At 36.7% G+C, this 18430-nt stretch overlaps 2 protein-coding genes across 6 annotated transcripts; one reads left to right on the top strand and one right to left on the bottom strand.

Moving 5' to 3' along the window:
• Positions 1-5854: 5854 nt before the first annotated feature.
• Positions 5855-11823, bottom strand: LOC108051616 (U-scoloptoxin(05)-Er3a). Of its 5 annotated transcripts, none has more exons than XM_017133762.1 (3): positions 11697-11823; positions 8810-8900; positions 5855-6338 (listed from the first exon to the last, which is right to left on the bottom strand). In XM_017133762.1, the coding sequence occupies exons 2-3, from the start codon at positions 8868-8870 to the stop codon at positions 5953-5955; spliced, it is 447 nt and encodes a 148-aa protein (XP_016989251.1). In that variant the 5' UTR covers positions 8871-8900; positions 11697-11823; the 3' UTR covers positions 5855-5952. The 5 variants fall into 5 exon arrangements, with proteins under 5 accessions (XP_016989251.1, XP_016989250.1, XP_016989249.1 ...); XM_017133761.1 differs by lacking the exon at positions 11697-11823 and adding an exon at positions 9618-9683; XM_017133760.1 differs by lacking the exon at positions 11697-11823 and adding an exon at positions 9557-9677.
• A 2324-nt stretch (positions 11824-14147) lies between these two features.
• LOC108051687 lies at positions 14148-17942 on the top strand. Its single transcript, XM_017133863.2, has 4 exons — positions 14148-14439; positions 16761-16934; positions 16997-17375; positions 17446-17942. Exons 1-3 carry the CDS (start codon positions 14385-14387, stop codon positions 17209-17211), a joined length of 444 nt encoding a protein of 147 aa, XP_016989352.1. The 5' UTR covers positions 14148-14384; the 3' UTR covers positions 17212-17375; positions 17446-17942.
• Positions 17943-18430: the final 488 nt, after the last annotated feature.

The following is an 18430-nucleotide window of genomic DNA, read 5'->3' as shown; positions in this document are numbered from 1 at the left end:
TTCTGGTGCACGATAATGGAGTAGACGGTTTTTTTTTCTTTGGGGGTGGCAGGTGTGGTGGTGATGAACCCCCAGGCACTCACTTCGCGGTAGTTTAAAACATGCTTAACCTTATCTTCTACAAAGCCACAGTGGTTCTTGGCCAAAATGTTCCATATAAACTTACACTAATTAGTGGCAAAGAAGTTTATTAATTGAAATCACAGGGTAAACATTGTGGAATTCAATTTAGAAAATAAATATAAGATATTAAGTCTTGCCGATGGGTCGACTAAATCCAATGGCTGGCATATCAACAAATAGTTTATTAATTTCCTTGAGTTGTCTATTTTCGTTGTGAAGATGGCTTTCGATCTACTTTATTATTATTTTTTTTCATTTGGATTTTTTGGTTTTTTTTTTTTACTTATTTTCGACGACGGTAACGTAGTGATTTTTGGCTAAAATTGGCGAATGCCAAGCAATTGCAAATTTTACAACGAGTTCAACGAGGTATGACACTCAAATATTTGATTACTATTTCCAAGTGTTTCGATAAAAATCCCAAAATTTAAGTTCTATTTTTTTGAGTTTGGTCAAAAAGGTCATTTTTTTAAGGGTTTTTAGTAATAACTTCGCTAAAATAGGACTCACACCCAAAAAAATGACCTTTTTGTGCAGCTGAGAACCTATACAATCCATATCAGGTTGATTTCGGAAAATTTATTTTTTGACCAATTTTCGCATTTTTTATAAGGGGTAACACTTGATTTTTTTCAAAATTTGGGACAAAATAAAATTTTTTAGCTGAGAATACCAATAGATTGGAAATTTTGTAACGAATTCAACGAGGTATGACATTCCAAGATCTGACCATTATTTCCAAGGGTTTTGCTTAAAAAACTGAAAAATCAAGTGTGATTTTTCCAGATTTTGGCCATCAAAAAAATATATTTAAGACCCATTTTTTAATCGTTTTTTGTTGTAATTTATCCCAAATAAGACGCACAGCCAAAAAAAGACCGTTTTGTGCAGCTGTGAACCTATACAATCAATTCTATGTTGATTTGGGAAATTTAATTTTTTCATCGATTTTCGCATTTTTTATAAGGGGTTAACTCATAATTTTTTGCGAAAATTGGACGAAAAAAACATTTTTTAACTGGGAATGCCAATCTATTGGAAATTTTATAACGAATTTAACGAGGTATGACATTCCAACACTTAACCATTATTTCCATTGGTTTTGATCAAAAAACCTTAACTCGAGTTGTTTTTTTGGGGTTTTCGGCAATAGGGATAATGGGCACTGCCTGGCCTTAAAAGTTAAAACAAAACAACTAAGTTTATTTCCTTTAAGCTGACTCTGCCAAATCGCAAAGCAAAACTTCCGGGGGATTTGAAGTTTTAATTGCCACAATCTTGTTAAAATTGTAAACAACACCAACGATTTCTTCTGGTGAAATCGCGAGTCAGCGCCAATTTCAATTACCCTTTAGAGCCGGCCATTTCCACTGGTTTTCCTGGCCGCGGGCCATAAACCCGCAGCCTGTTGCCCAGAGCCAAAAAGGAAATGAAATCAGAGCCGGGCCAATTGCACTGCCAAATATGGCTGCCGCGTGGCAAGGACACATTCGAGGCTGTCTGGACAATGGCGATGATGACGTCGACGTGTTGATGTCATAATTCCTGGGGTGCTCTCCATCGCATGTCGCCGCTTCATTTGCTAAGAGCCACAGGACATAATTAAAATGGTTTACGCACGTTTCCGTTTCCTGTTGGCATTTCCTTACACCGAATTTCATAGACGGCCACACGAATATGCTTTCGATTTTTACAACTTGACACATTTTCGTCGGTACTCGACTTTGGTTTACAACCTCTTTATCTTTGCATCGAACCGTGCAAATCGTAAAATGTGTTTTTCGCTTATTTTTATTCTCTTTTACCATGGCCATAAATCTAGGTTTGCCAAAAAAAAAAAATGGTAACAACATTTTGTGGGTCAAAAGTTTTTCTGCTGTTGCGAATCTCCGCCCACAAAATGGCCTTTAATTAGTTGAAATTTTCGCTTGGCATGCTAATTGAAAAACTTTTTTCTTGTGAAGCCGCAGCGATGAAATATTTACGATGGCTTCGTAAAAGTGTGTCAGTGTACAGAACTAACCAGCTAAAATGGCAGCCACAAAAGAACTTAAGTCGGTAAACGGCGGACTTCTGTTTACTCTAATTTAATTGAGTTTCATTACGTATACGCACCGTGCCACACACATCGCCTTGGGTTGCCGAAGCCAATTAACTTGCCCACTAGCAGCTGCCAAGGACGAGGGTAAAGCCAATTCAAGGCAACTTCGATGCCAGCCATAAACATAAAACTTTATCGTGCTATATCTGCAGCTTCTGGGTAAATCAATCGCTACAAATGCGCTTGCAAATGCAGGAGTATCGAAGTAGAAAAACTACTTGTACAATGGCAAACGAATCCCACACACAGTTCGCCGGGATTATTCTGCACTACATACATATGCTGAGCCAGCAAAGGTATTTTATGGTTTCGTATAACAGCTGATGTGGGATTTAACTGGCACAAACTGAAACTAAAATAAATTTAAATTGACTTTTGAAACTAGAGGATAGTAAATTGAAGTTTTTATATTACATTACATGTCTGCAACTAACAATACAAGCTTTTGTGTTAACATGTAATAACATAAAATTAAAATGAATTTTAGTTATAAAATTGATACATCTTTGCATAGCATTCAAGAAAATATAGTTATAGTTATAGTTTTGATTTGTCACATATGTAAGTATGAAATTGATAGCTGTTTTGATATTTCATTTAATTGAATGTCAAGAAAAACTAAGACACAAAAACTAAGTCACATTACCACTTTTGTTGTTAAAATCACTATCTATATAAAAGTTTTATTTAAATATGATTGCATCTTAAATGAAATTAGTACTCAAATAGCTAGATTTATTATTTAAACCTTTTCCAAAAGCGAAGTCTCTGTTGAGGTCACCTGCACAACTGCCAGGGCGATCATCTCAGGAATGCTAAGCACATAAAATCAATTTGGCAGGCAAACAATGCCAAAGTACGTAATTTTTCCAGCAATCACTTGCACTTGACTGCAATCGCCGTTCAAGCAGCCTCAGGTGGGCTGAAGCCTAAAGAAGAATCGACGAAGAAAAGACAGGGATTTCCTACCATTTCACCCCCTGTCCTTTATGCGATTCACAGGTCAATGAGCCAAGGAAAAGCGGAGGAACTGGAAGAGCTATTGCAGCAATTTGTGGGTGTCTTTCGTGCAGCACGTGCCACAGGAATGCAGCAGCAGTGGCAGCATCATCATCATCATCAACAGCAATCAGCTTTTGAAAGAGCGTGACAAATACAAAATATCATGGCATACTTCTAGGCAGCTAGTAAAAATATTTACTCCGCATTGCGTATACGCCACAGTGGTTGCGGAACGTGACACAATGAACAATACAAATATTTATTTGGCTTTGGCAAGAACACACACAGCAAAGTACAAATCATGCAGCTGATTAACATGCAAAATCTGTGTCTCTTAAATGCTGGCGAATTCCAAAGACAAATGTTGGCTTTTGCGCAAGGAAAACTTTGTTGAGATTTAACGCTGGCAAAACTACGAGATATGTTCTCGGGTAAGAAAGCTAGAATAATCGGGTTTCTAAAAAACCGTTTAGCCTTTATAAACAATACATTTAAGGTTGCATTTTATTTTAAATTCATAAAACTCCATTAATTAAATCGCAACAATCTGTGGTATTAACAACAGAAAAATGCTGGTTGAAATTCCAACCGACAAAATTATGGTTATTTCATTGCACAAATATTTGCGCAATGGCTTGGAATGAAAAACAAAATGCCAGAGCCCCGCAGACAATGATAACTTTATAGCCTGGTGGAGTTGTGCTTTTCTTCTGCTCGACCCACCCTGCGTATGCGCAATTTTGCGCGTAATGACATTTATGTTAGCTTACTTTAATGACGCATACTTTGGAGTGCCTTTCAAGTGTGAAACTTTTACCAGGGAACACTAGAAGTTTTTCAATTATTGGTAGCACTTTAATTAAATGGTTTTTGACCAAATTAATACCCTGTTTCAGGTTTAATATTCATACTGTGTTTATTTATCCCAAAAACTACTTTCGCCAACCAAAAAGTTAATGCTTTAAAGCATCTCTTAAGGAAGTAAAAATCGTCCGCCAATTTATGTTTATAAATCAAACAATTAAAGAAAATACGGAACCGAAGAAAGGCCAATAGCTAGTCGCAAAAACAGAAATAAATGATTTGGACAGCGTTTTTGGCGAGGGCGCTCAGTGAATTCAAAATCAATGTTTTTTATGTTGGCGCCAAGCTGTCGGCGAAAATAAAAGGAAGCCAACGACTGAGCAGACAGAGACAAGGCTGCCAATGAGCCTGGGGATGGGGGCGTGGCCGGCCAGTGGGCGGATGGGCGGAAGGGGCGGGGCGGATGCTGTTGCTGTGGCAACAAGGCGCCACTCTGTCGACAGAACGCACCCATAGACAAAAGCCGCAGAGCCATTTGAGCTGGCGACGACAGAGCTCAAATGCTAACGCATGTAGGTCGACCCATAGGTTGTGTTTGTATCTGTATCTGTATCTCTATCTGCGTATTTTCGCATCTGTATGTGTGCAGAAGACAAACAGCAACTCGCTGGCATTAAAGTCGCTGGTCATGGCCAACAAAAACGGACTACACCCTGAGGAAATATTTTTTATATTGATTCATATTTTTATATGACTATTATTTAAAACTCTCATAATATACTCAAATCTCTCTATTTAACAAGTATAAGCTTACTCACAGCTGCATTCAAAACAATAATGTCCATCTGTATGCAAATTTATTTGGCTTCAAGGTTAGTTTACAAGTTACGGATTCCGCGGCTAAGTTAACACCTGAAGATGTTGGTAAGTAGCAGACTGACCACAGAGCCAACCAGACTGTAGGCCACCTGGGTGGTTCCGATCAAGGACTTGGCTCCATTGCATCCGTCGTCGGCACATGTGCACATGGCCTGAATGTCGCTATCGTTGTCGACGAAGATACAACCATGGTTTATCTCCGCATGGTAATGTCCACAGTTCCTTTTTACAACGTGCTTTAGGTCGCTCTCAAACACCGATTTCATGCAGAAGGGCTTCATACCGCTGGGGAAAGTGCATTCCTTCCGGAACCAGTTATCATCCAGGCCTTTGCATGCAATATTGTCCTCCGAGTTGCACTGGTGACACCGAAGGGCACCCACTGCAATGATGCATTAATCAATTGCTTTTAAATACTGCTTTTCTTAAGTCCTATAAAGTACAAAGTACCCAAAGTATTGCCCTAAGTTCGACGGAGTTTATTTCAATGAAACATTAAATTAGATTTTGGGAATAATGGAATGTTGTAGATATGTGAAATTATAAGTAAATTTATTATTATCTTTATAGATTTTTCAACATATTAATATTTTGCAATATAAGTGCTAGATTTATTTCCTAATGGTCAAGAATTACTAAATATATTACCACTGTTTCAAAAGGTGAGATAATCTTAGAATTATAAAATTTAAGTGCTCAATTCATTTCCAAATGGGCCTAATACGAATTACTAAATACCATTGTCGCAAATGGTGATATAACCTTATATTTTTAATGAGTAGAACAACAAAATAATCTTAAGTTTGAATCTTTTGTTTTTCAGTTTAATAGCCTTTGCGTTGGTGTCTAAAAATTTTAATTGTATAAGATTTGCAAGCACGAACTTTAGGCATTAGCTTTCTCATGAACCCATTGTATTTATTGTGAAAAGAAAAACAAAAGTTCTGCAATACTGCAACACGTATTTTTATTGTTTTGGGTTTTAACTAATAGATAATGTTTTTGGTTTTAAAGTTAGTTTTTTACGCAATTTACGAGTTAAGTTAATGCCTGATGATGCTGGCCAGTACCAGACTGACCACAGAGCCAACCAGACTGTAGCCCACTTGGCGGACTCCCATCAAGGACTTGGCTCCATTGCATCCGTCGCCGTTGCAGGTGCAGACTATCTGCTTGTAGCCCTCGTTGTCGGCGGAGTAGCAGCCATTCTCAATCTTCTCCTTGAGGTACCCGCAGCTCCTTTCGATCCTGTGCTCGTCGTGCAGTTCGAACTTGATCACCGTCTTCCGGCAGAAGGCCTCCTCTCCGCTGGGCGGAGTGCAGTCCCTCAGGTACTGGTTATCCACCTGCGCCTGAGGAGTGTTCACCACCAGACCGAAGCAGTCGTTGTTTTCGTGCGATTTGCACTGATGGCACCGAATGGCACTCACTGCAATGCCAAACAAGCCACAAAGCGACGCATTAGTTATTGGCTTTTTAAATATTATATTTTAAGGCGTTTAATATATCATAAAAGACACCAAGTACCCAAAGTATTGTATTGAAACATAAAACATTGTGGAATTATCCAAAGGTCCAAAAGTTATAATTTTATAAAGATTAGTAAGCACCAATTTAAGGCATTAAAATGGTCGAATTTGGTCAATTCTGCTCTAATAAAACTGGACATTGTTATATTTCTGAATATGTATAAATGTGCATAAATTTCATATACAATGTGTTTGCAAAGAAGCTTCTCCTAGAAGTAATGCGAAACCCTTTTGATATTACCTACAACATTTGCTTTAATTAAACCACTTTTTGCCCCCTCGACGGTAATTTGATATGTGCAACCTCTAATGGCATTCAAATGCCTCGCGATTCGCCCTTTTCAAAGTGCCCGACACACTGACAGTAAATTGTTTTATTAGCCTCCCACCCATTCCCAGATACTGTCGGCAGGTGAGGCCTCTGACTGACAAACTGACGAACTGACTCCCATCCGACTGCAGTAACCTGAATAATTGCATGTCAACTGCTTGGGGCCAAAAAATAAATGCCGAAACAGCTAGAGTTTGGCACGCGACCGGTCGAGGACCTGGCAAAAACTGGGATTCATTTTGACTAAGAGTATTGAACTATAGCGAAGTACGATGGCCCTTACTAAAATATAAGGTAGTTGATCTCAGCAATATATATTTCTTTACATGCATGTTATTAAAAATATGCACACGATTTTTATTAATATAGTTTATACAAGTTATTTGATTTAGTTATTTAAAATGTCTAGGTTATGAAGGATTTGAAGTTACAATCGTTGATTATGAAATTACTTATTTGCTGCAATTTCCTAATTTAATTTTCAATTAAAAAACTTTTACCAAATTACAATTAAAATTCTTGTACATTTAAATTGAAATAAGGAACTAAAATATTTTCCAATATACAAAAGTAAACAACATTTCATAACATTTCTTATTAAGTAGTTGTCATATAGAAGAAGATTACGGCAAATCAGATTGATTCAGGCCAATTATCCTTTCCTATTCTCTTTTCCATATCCATGTCCATTTTGCTATAAAGCCCATAAGCTTATTTGACAGTCTCTATCCAATTTGGTTAACATTTGACAGAAACGATGGCCCGAAGAAAGGAAGGGAATTGGAACCCTTCAAGCCATCACTCAAAGGAGCGTTCCCCCATTGAACCTGCTAATAAAAATGCATTGCCAAAGGGCAAGGACATGCGGACTGGAACACGTACTTGAAAACTCGAAATATAGTATGTCTGGGGCTGTCAGGATTATAAATGTCTATCGTTTTGCGGGGCGTATGCATAATATTATAACACTTTGGTGGCTACTCACGTAGACCGTTTGGCAATTAAGCCAATCCAGGGCAGGGCAAACAAACATTGAGTAATAAAAAGTCACCTGCCGTTAAAAAATAACCACAGTGGCAGTTGGGATTCCAAATTTGCATTTTAAGCATTACCCATTTGCATTTTACATTTGTTGCATATTCATGCGGCTGTTCAGCGAACTTAGAGGAAAGGCGGAAAAGCGAGGGGAAATCGGGGCAGTCAGTGTTGCCTTTGTTGCAACTTTTCGCTTGACAATTGTTCGCTAATGAAACGCGCTCTTAAGTTCGCCATAGAAAAGGGAGAAGTATTATTCACTTACTACTGGAATGCCCATAAACGTGCATATTTGCTCAACCGATTACTGGGCAAGAAGTTGAACACATTCATATGTTCGTGTGCAAATACTTTCAATATTATTTAACGCCATTTAATGTTCCCTTAACAAGTGAGTGCGAGCCGCGGAATTGCTTGGACAATCAATTTACTCGTGGCGGTGGCTCACAAAGGATTGTGTGTGCGTGTGAGCATCCACTGGCTAATTAGAATAAGCACTCGTATTTTTTAAACAATTAATAGTTAACCCAATGGTGGGCGGTGAAATGAGACGCAGAAAGATGAGATAATTGCTACAAGCATCGTAACTTCAATATACATGGGTCATATAAGTGAAGTTATAAAAAAATGATTGGGAAATTAAAAAATCAAACAAAACAATTCCTAATGACTTATCGCTTAATCTGCATAAATTGAATTTAGTGTAGAGTCTATTTTAATGAGTGGCTTTGGTGATTCACAAGTGTGTTTGGCATGAGTTTCCACCTCAGCGATTTTTTGGATTTTTCGGTTACTGTTCGTTTTTACGATTTAAACTAAAGAACAAATCAATTGATTTGTCAAAACAAAAGACTGGACATCTCTAAAGTGTTGGCCAATTAATTAACATTTTGTTTGGTTCTAAATTAAAAGTGCCTTTCAATTGATTAACAAAACGAAGAGCAAATCTCTTACAAGCTTATTTTATACTCGTACAATTGACTTAATTATACTATAGATATTTACCTGATATGAAATTGGCAGCCAATGCAAGGCACACGGCATAGATGTAGATGGTTGTTGACATTTTTGCGGTTTTTCGTTTGGCTTACTAGATCTGTAAGAAGTAATAGAATTTCCTATTTAATTTATCAGATTTTTCTATGTTTTTGTGTGTATGGTTTGTTTGTAATTTGATTAGCGCTAAACACAGCGATCTTTTCATTAGCATTACTTCAGTAATATTTATAATCTATAACCCATTGTATACGATTCTTATTTACACTGGTAAACCGGTATCAGAACGTGGCTGACAAACGTGACAAATGCTAATATTGTACTAATACAACTTTTTGTTTAAGATTTAAATGTAGTCGTAGTTGTTCATATTTTATTTTATTAAATGAAATGCAATAAAAAAGCAAAGAATTGTGCTTCCTCTCTAAATACTTATTTAATATGAGAAAACATTTTTAATAACGCTCACGAAATTGGAAAGGTGAGATTTTTGTTTCTTATCAATAAGAAGACTTAATACACGTTAATAAGGTAAAAAAAATAATTCATAAATCCTACTTTACAACCTTCACTTTATCACAAATTTGTATTTGCCGAGCAAAAATAACAACTTGTGAAGCATTTAAACAGTGTTGTTTAGTGTATGTGTTGATTATTATTTTACATAATTGGTTTATAACTCTTGTAAATAATATTATTATTTATAACTAGGTCATTTTCATCAACAAATTAAAATTAAATTTCTATAAAAATCACTTTTGAAATGTTTAGCTGAAGGCCACAGAACTCTTTATGGTCATAAATTCTTACAACGCACAATTATTCTCACACGATCTCACTATTGTTGTTAATGCGAGGGGACAACTGAACGCGAGCACCGTCGAGATGAATCTGAAAACTCGTATTTTCATTTCGAAAAACGTTGATTTTTCAAAAAGCCAGCTCAGCAGCAGAAATGAGAGCCGAAGAGAGCTACTGTGAGCGAGTGGAAAAGAGCGACTTGAGCAACAAGATCGACCCTAAAGTCAGCAAATGGGAAAAATGGAAAAACTTCCGTCACTCGATCATCTTTACGGGGTCGTATTGTTATTATATTATATTATTAAATACATATTTGTGGAGAGGGGATGCTCGACAAGGTAGTTCGCTGGCTGCATTGTATTGATAAGCTCTGGCTTCGGTTGGTTTCAGCTTGGTTCTTAACCCAAAAACAAAACGCAGTCCAAACGGAATACACCGGCTCGAACCGGTTAGTTCCGATGTGACGTCACTGGCAGACAGACAAAAAAAAAAATAAACAAGTATTAACCAAATTATGTCTCATTAGCTGGGATTGACCTTTTATTTAAATATCATGTTTTATGCTCTCTAAATACCTTGTTTAGGGTTCTATAAAAGGGTTATTGAGCACAGAGAAAAAAATGGAACACTTGTAATCGTACCTTGCTCCTTCAAATATATTATTTATTTTAAGCTAAAATAATATACATTTTAAAATAAAATGTTTAAAAATATATAACATATAAGTCTAGTCAAGCTTTAAAGTTATAACACCCGTTCTAAAAAGATAAAGATATCTTAGATAAAGGATCTAATGAACAAATGATTTAAATATAAAACAAAGAAGTTTTTATATTAAACCAAACATTTGCTTTGAAATATATATATAGCTTTTTTATTTCATTGTTATTTATGAAATAATATATATTTTAGCTTTTTTATTTCATTATAATTGCTGAAATAATATATATTTTAGCAATAAAAATGAAATAAAAAAGCTATATATTGACAATTAGTGAACTAATTATTAATCTCATTTTCTGTTACCCTCAAAAAAGTAATAACAAACTTAAGTGCCTTGTCAATGATCGTTCGGAAGTCCAAAATAAATCTTGGGCTCGCCCCTGATTTTATTTCCTCTACTACATTTTTCTATTGAGTGATCAGATAGGTTCCGGTGAGCGGAGCTTAGCGATAGCACAACATTCCATAACATGGACTGTACGAGTGCAATATATTCCCTTATCAACGGAGCTGATTAGTTAAAACTGGTTCGCACCTCCAAAAACTCAGTTGTGGTGGTTTGGTCTAGTCCTCATCGGTGACGAAGTCAGACTTAAAGATTAGTTTTAATTGAGGAAAACAGTGGTGTTGATATTGATAGGACGGAGGATGGAGCTTGAGCTTATCTGTCCTGGTTAAAGTCAGTTTGGGAAGCAGAAGCACCGAATTCTCGACTCATCATTACGAGTGTTAAATGTTTATTTAAGTCCGCTCTGTTGGCTCTGCGTTATTTTGCTGCATTAATTGGGTTTCCGATTCTGCAAGCAATGCAACTAATTTGAAATTTTCACGCTGCTTTGTGTGGAGAACCAAACCAAACCGAATAAATTCATCAGTCGACCGTTCAGTTGCCGGTTTTAGCCAGTTTGAAGCGGTTGTATGGCATTAAAATAATAGAAAAATTACAAAGTACAAATATAAACTAAGATGTTAACAAAAATAGAAACCTCTTAATTTAAATTATTCAAAGAATGGAAAAATGTAATCGAAGTATTTCCTTATAATTACTTGTTAAAAATTTAAATGTTTTAACCAATAACACTCTTAAAAGTTTTGAATCAAGAGAAAAAGTTTAAAATTAACAATAACAATTATTTCAATAATATGCATTTAGTCAAATGTGTAAAAGTTTGAAATTATCAATAAAAATTATTGTTAATAAATGCATAAGAACCAAATGTTTTATATCACTCTCCACTTCTTCACTTATATCTCTTAATTTAAATGTGCAACTTTTGTGTTTAGAGAAAAGACTTTATAGACTCTATATCAAAAATATTAAAACCCATTAAAAAGAGTTGTTGGTTAAATAAGTCCAGTTTGTAGCACTTACAAAATTGTATTCCTTAATAATACTGGAATCTAAAAAGCCGATTTCCGTAACCCATCGACTGTAGAACCAAACTGCTGCAAATCCAATGTGAAACTGAGGGCTGTGAAAATGTGGTCTTCGTCTTTGGGATCGTATCGAAGTCAGAAATCAGAAATCAGCTGATCAGCGAGCGTTATTGAAAGGTGAGACTTGGATTCGAATATACATAAGTACAACCCAGATCCAGGCGAATGAACAGATTCGATTCTTGTTTGCTGGAACCGGTTTGCTGATATTTTTTATTCTAACAAGTGATCTGGAGTTGGTACTTCCCGGTCCCCCCATTTTAACCGCCAGGCTTGAAGATTAATTGCGCATAAAAGTACGAAATTAAATTTCACACAGACCAAACAAAAAGTAAATAAAATAATCCCAGTTTTTTGGGGTTAGTGCTCCAATCAAAACGAGGGGAAATTTTTCAAAGGAATAACCCAATATATTTTTAGAAAAGCTTTTAGTTGGTGCCACCACTTATTAGAAGCCAGCTTTTAAGCTTAAGATTTGAAAGCTATAGCCTTAGTAAGTCTCAATGTTATTTAAATTTAAGTAATTTGTTGCTTAACATGTTAGTAAACATTTTGATTACTCGTACTTTAACCCCAATCCAAAGCCAAAACTCTTTTCTGACTAATGCTATTTATAGTCACAAAAATAATTTAATGCTGTCAATTGAGGGACAATACGCTGCAAAAAAAAGATACTTTCTATTCTATTTAAATTTCTCAATAACATTAAATTTGAATTTTGAAAATATATTTTAATATCACATTTGGTCTATTGAACTTTGGGCAAGGTATCTATTTAAATATGAAAAATTAAAGCAAAGCGAATGTTATTTTTAAACAACTATATTTTCTATTTTAATTGTTTTCTGTGTAAGTACAAACGAGTCTGGTAAAAGCAATCTCCCCAAAGGGCAATTTTCCCCCATGGCTTCTTCAATTTCGCGCACTGATTGAGACACAAAAGCCAGCCAAAACGATCTGCAAATATATATATATATATAGTGAGTGAGAGAGAGACTTAATTCAATTGACCAGCGTCTTGGGGCAGCAATTTGTGCGACTTTGCGATGAGCTCCAAGAGGAAGCCTGCGATTAAGCTTAATTAATGCACCGGCAGATTTATGCTTGGTGTGCGACTGCTCCGCCTGTTCACGTGTGCGTCTTGATCTCCGGATTATGTGTCTGGACGCCTAGTTGAAATGGGGCTCAGGGTTATAAGTGGATTGGCCAGCCATTGCACTGCCCTCGTCTAATTGCAGGTTCTAATTACGAGTACTTAAATGTGCATAAATAAAAAAGAAGGCAGCCAAATTTGGCACAAATAAAATGGCAAAGTAAGTGTCTTGAGTGCTTGAAAGCAAAGTGTTTGATTTCACTCCCTATTATACCCTTGCAGTCAAAAGTTTGCACATTTGCGACGCAATAAAGTATATATAATTGACCCATTTGACCCATTTTCATATTAGTTATTTGTAAAAAGGGTACCCAAAAATTTAGTCTATAACATTACCAAATTTAAACCGATTTCAAAGTGACTTACCTTTTTAGACTTGTGGTTTGATTCTCCAAAAATCATTTGTGTTCTTACATGTTTATTTCTCATTAGTAACGGACTGTTATCTCCTTTCTGAGTAATGTTTTTCATTGTAAACTTTAGGTTAGATTAGCTTTCAACCCCATTCACCACTAGATTAATTAATAAGCTATATTCCCACTTAGCTTTTGAGGCCTTGACCCATGATCAGCCCAAATTCCTAATCTCTAATTCCTCCCTTTTCAATTAATCTATTAATAATAAAATTTCGAAATAGCATTCACACAAAATCAGCATTTGAACTTCGTTTTATGAATAATAAACAGTTTCAGACATTTACAGGGGTGTTTGAAAATATTTCAAACGGATTAAAGTTGATTTCAATAAATGAAAAATAATAACAATTAAAAGAGTACCTCCAATATTTATTACAAATTAAATCGGTATAACAAAATTTTTATTTTTGTATTTAAAACAATCTATACATGTTAATACATTTGTTTAACAAATTTTTATTAGTGTTAATATGTGTGTTTACTTTGCAATATGATGTATAATATAGTTATGATTCCAAGACTTGTGGACTAGTGTGGATTGAGACACTTTTTTTGCAGCTACACATTTGTATCTCCTGACTGCAAAAATACACACACCGTGGAAATCGCAATGAGGACGCACGCTCGAAAGCTCGGCGGGAAAAGCTCCATGGCTGCAAGCTGAAAACTGAATCCGAGTGGGAGGCTGGGGCTGGGGCCTCCACCCACTAGCCTCCCCCACATTCATCCCAGTCACCATACACCACACACCACCCGATCCGATCCGACTCATCCGCCCCGTGGACTGGCCGTCCGCAATTCGTGTTCGTGGTACATTTGTCGAGTGTGGCTGCTGCTTCGCCCAGTCGTTTGCCGTTTGTCAACCGTTTGCCAACGTTTGCGTGAGCGCTAGTTTTTTGCAAGGAATTTATTAGAACCAGCCCATGCTCAGCGATAATACCTGAAACGAAAATCTGTGAATAGAGTCGTCTGTGAGCGCCGCATGCAAAAAAATATTCAAACCAAAATATTAACTAGTGATTAACGAAAGAGTGTGTCGAGTCTATAAAATAAAATGCAGTACATCTATGTGATTAGTGCACTGATTCTGGCCATCGCCGTGCAGCAAGGTAAAAGGATTTAAGTCAACTACAGGAAGAGTCTCGATTAAATCGCTGAACGGACGTCCGACATCGCGATTACGATTACATAATAGGAGATATGGAAGGGGCAGGTTCCTGGGGCGCTGGGAAATGGGAAATGGGAAAGGGGAAATGGGAAATGGGAGAGCTTGTGGCGACGTCCTGACGCCACAGAAAAGCAGAGTATCTTGAGTATCATAGCCGGCCGCCGTGGCGCCTTTTTGTCCACCCCACTGAGTAATATTTGCATTCAATAGATATAAGTCGGGTTCCTTGAGCTCTCTGAGAAAAAGGAACTTTTTTCTCTACTTCATTTGTTGGCTCTCTGCCACAGCTTTTTCCTGGGCAGAGGAGGAAGTGGAGTGGGTGTTTTCCGTGGGGTCGATGCCAGTTGACATCTTAATTAAGACAGATAATAATTAGCCCACACTATGCTATCCTTTCGCAAAGGATAATCCCTGGGAACTTGTGTTACCTCAAGTTTTTCCTTCCTCCTCTTTTAAATTATTCCTCTTTTACTTTTCCCACATAAGTGTGTACGTGCAGGGATAATGTAGGACATGCGCACTCTATTTGGTTAAAGGTCCTGGGGGCCAGTTGCAGTTGTCCGATACCCAAAACCCCAATCCGCTCATAGACTTATATAAAAATACGTTTCAAAAGAGCGACATAAAAGTATATCTCTGTTTTGTAAATAATTGCCCCTATTTATTTTTATTGAGGAATTTCCTTATATATATTCCTCTACCTTTTTTGCGTTATAGGCAATTTAATCAATGCAATTTATGACTATTTATAGACTGTAACAAACCTTAATTGGTCATGACTAGGTGTAAACAGTGGGGAAGATTGGTTATTTTGTGGCCAGATTTTATAAATTTAATATTTCTTAAATCTTGAATAGTGGAAAAAAAGGATTTTCTTTTATTTTAAAGAAATGCTTTAGTTTTAAAATTATTCTTCCAACTAGACTATTGATAGGTCAAAAACTTTTAATCCTCTATCTTTAAAAAGTGTAACGAGTTTACTAAAAATTATTAAATATTTTCAAACAGATATTTATTTTATATTGTTTATCTTAGATCTATAAATGTTAACAACAATTCTAGAGTCTTACTAAATTATTATCATAGCACTGTTACTTTAAGAGGTATTGTTTTTATCATTCATATGATTCATATGAAAATTATAGAAAAAGCATATAATATGAGCTCATCTTAAAAACATCCCTTTTAGTCAATTACATTCTTTTGTCGGGATGATGTGCTTCTAGCTTTCAGAATATCTAGTCTACCCGTAGAGTGGTTCATCTTACAGACGGCCCTTTCCATTGTTCTCAAGTATCTTCGCCTAGAAGCAGGCAACACATTTTTCCGCCCTGCTTATGCAACCCGAATTGGATGAGAATGGGCGGTGGGGGTGTTCAGAACCAAGTGAAGTGAGGCAGAGTTATTCGAGTCCATTAGCAATGCCGATGTCTCAATTAGCGAGGCAATCCTAAAAGCCTCGCAGTCTGTCACTAATGGAGGCGTCGATGGAATCGCCGGAATCACTGACATCTCCGTGCCACTGTGCCATTTTTGGCACAGAGTGGGGCAAAAGCGCATCGCAGGTTGCACCATTTGGCGGCTGGGGGCAGGTGACATACTACCGGACAGGCGGTACACAATATTTCCAGTTCGTATATTAAATAATGCGAATCTCGTGTCCCGCACGACCTTAAATTCAATTTAGCTAAGGCAACGACAGTCATCACAAGTACCAAAGATCTCTTTATACTTATATCTGGGCAAAGCTCTCACATTTGTTTACACGGTTGTTTCTTTCATTTTCGCTTGTTTTGTGAAACTATTAAGGTTAAACATATGATGCCAATGGAAATTTTCTAATTGACATTAACTATAGCTTTGTGGTCAATTAAGTGAAAGATTGCATACGAACGAAAAAGGTAGCTAGCAGAAAGGTATGCGCAAATTCAATTACGGAATTAGATTAAAAATGCAATTAGAAAATCAGAGTGATTTAAGGTAGAGGAACAATGGAACATTAAATGGGGACTTAAATTATAAGAAATGTTATATATTTTTGACAAAAGCACAAGTAAGGAAATAAAATACAAAATGCCTTAACTACTTAACTAACAAATTTAGTCCAACATAAACAAATACAAAAATGTTGAAATCAAATTTTCTGACAAATCTTTGGACCGAACAAAAACAATTTTTAACATTTTCATTGCTTTCTTAAAATAATCCTGTTGAATACAAATAATTTCAACTTAAACGCAATCTTCTTTATACTTTTGTTAGGATATGCCATCAAGTGCTTTGTCTGCAACAGCCACAAAGATGCCAACTGTGCATTGGACATACCGCCCGAGAACTTGCTGAAGGACTGTGATGAGCAGTACTCGTCCCGCGGCAAGGGGATTCCCACGTACTGCCGCAAGATTACGCAGATCATCGAGTTCTCCGTGAACAGCCGTGAGTAGAGAGATGCAAAGTAATAAGGGAAACCAAAATGACCCTGGACAATCGCATTGCAGTGCCCCCGGATAGCCGTGTGATAAGGACCTGTGCCTACCAGAACCAGACCTCCACCAACTACTGCTATCAGCGTGCCGGGTTCGGAGGTCGCCAGGTGGTCTGCTCCTGTGATACGGATAACTGCAACGGAGCCGGGGCGATGGGCGCCTCAGCGGTGGGCGTGGCAGCCATGGTGGGACTCCTGCTGAGCGCCCGTCAATATCTACAGCGTTAAGGACGGATTCGAGGGAATCCCTCAGTTGTTTTTGTTTGTTTTATCGATGCATCCACCCAATTTTCTTTTCGTCTTGCTGCTGACTCTTTGACTTCCGTGACACTTTCACCGCTTTCTCCCCCATCATCAAACAAGGTCCACTCGCAGAGCTGCTCCAGAGCCTGGTAATTTTGTCCTAAAAATATATAATACCACTCAAGTTAATATAGATATATTTATATCACATATTTTCAGCTCTGGTCCAGCCTGATTTTGTAACATTTTTTGAATGGAGAACCGTAAAAGCTTTATACAAAGTATTAAATAATAAAGTAATTCCCTAATTAGAAGTGTATATAAAAACCAAAGAGAGCAAGTAACAATTGGCCAATATAATCTTTCAAATCTATTTACATTACACTAAATTTTGAAACTAACGTATTAAACGAAAGCAAATGAAAATAACGATATAAAACTAAAACCTACCGCAGTTGAAAGTATTTAACAAAGAAATCGAAAAACCAATAAGTCAAAGGAGGCCACAAAGCTAACAATGTTAAAAATTAAGGCTACCACAATGAAAAGTAGTACATAAAACTATAAATGTTAACATTCTTCGCCTAAGTTTCTCTTTTTTTATTTTCATAAGACTTAAACCAAATTTCTAACAAGCAAGCTAAATGTCCGCAATAGCGAAAATTAATTATAAAGTATTTGAAAATAAAGCTCATCGAGGAGAACACTTCATAGAATAATTAGCAAGCAATTGGGAGGAAAGTCGTCGGAGGATAACCCAAAGATAGTTCTGACACGCTTAGGGGCGACGACCACGCCCATATCAACCGCACTCCCAAGGGGGAAAAAAACACTCGTTGTTGTAACCAACTGCCAAAAACGGAAAACTTTGAAATCGTTTCATCTACCGCATAGGCACCACCCAGCAAGGAGACACCAAATTTATGGGATATCCAGTAGAGGAAACACCAATGAAACCTTTTGTCCAACGTAGCAATAATTGCAGATGCAGATACCAAGTAAAACATTAAAACGTTACAGAAACCAAAGCAAAAAATACATCATTTTTAGTTCGTATAGCAAATAACAGTTTATAGTAAAAATTTTTTAGTTAAGAATCTCCTCTAAAATGCAATATTTATAGTGCAATAAAATTGTAAAATGTTTAAAGTGAAAAACAATAAATATGAATACAAAAACCGAATTTTTCATTGCCCAGAGATCA

Source organism: Drosophila rhopaloa, unplaced genomic scaffold (genome assembly GCF_018152115.1).
Source record: "Drosophila rhopaloa isolate 14029-0021.01 unplaced genomic scaffold, ASM1815211v1 contig_2, whole genome shotgun sequence".
NCBI lineage: Eukaryota > Metazoa > Arthropoda > Insecta > Diptera > Drosophilidae > Drosophila > Drosophila rhopaloa.
This window is presented reverse-complemented; position numbering and strand designations above follow the sequence as displayed.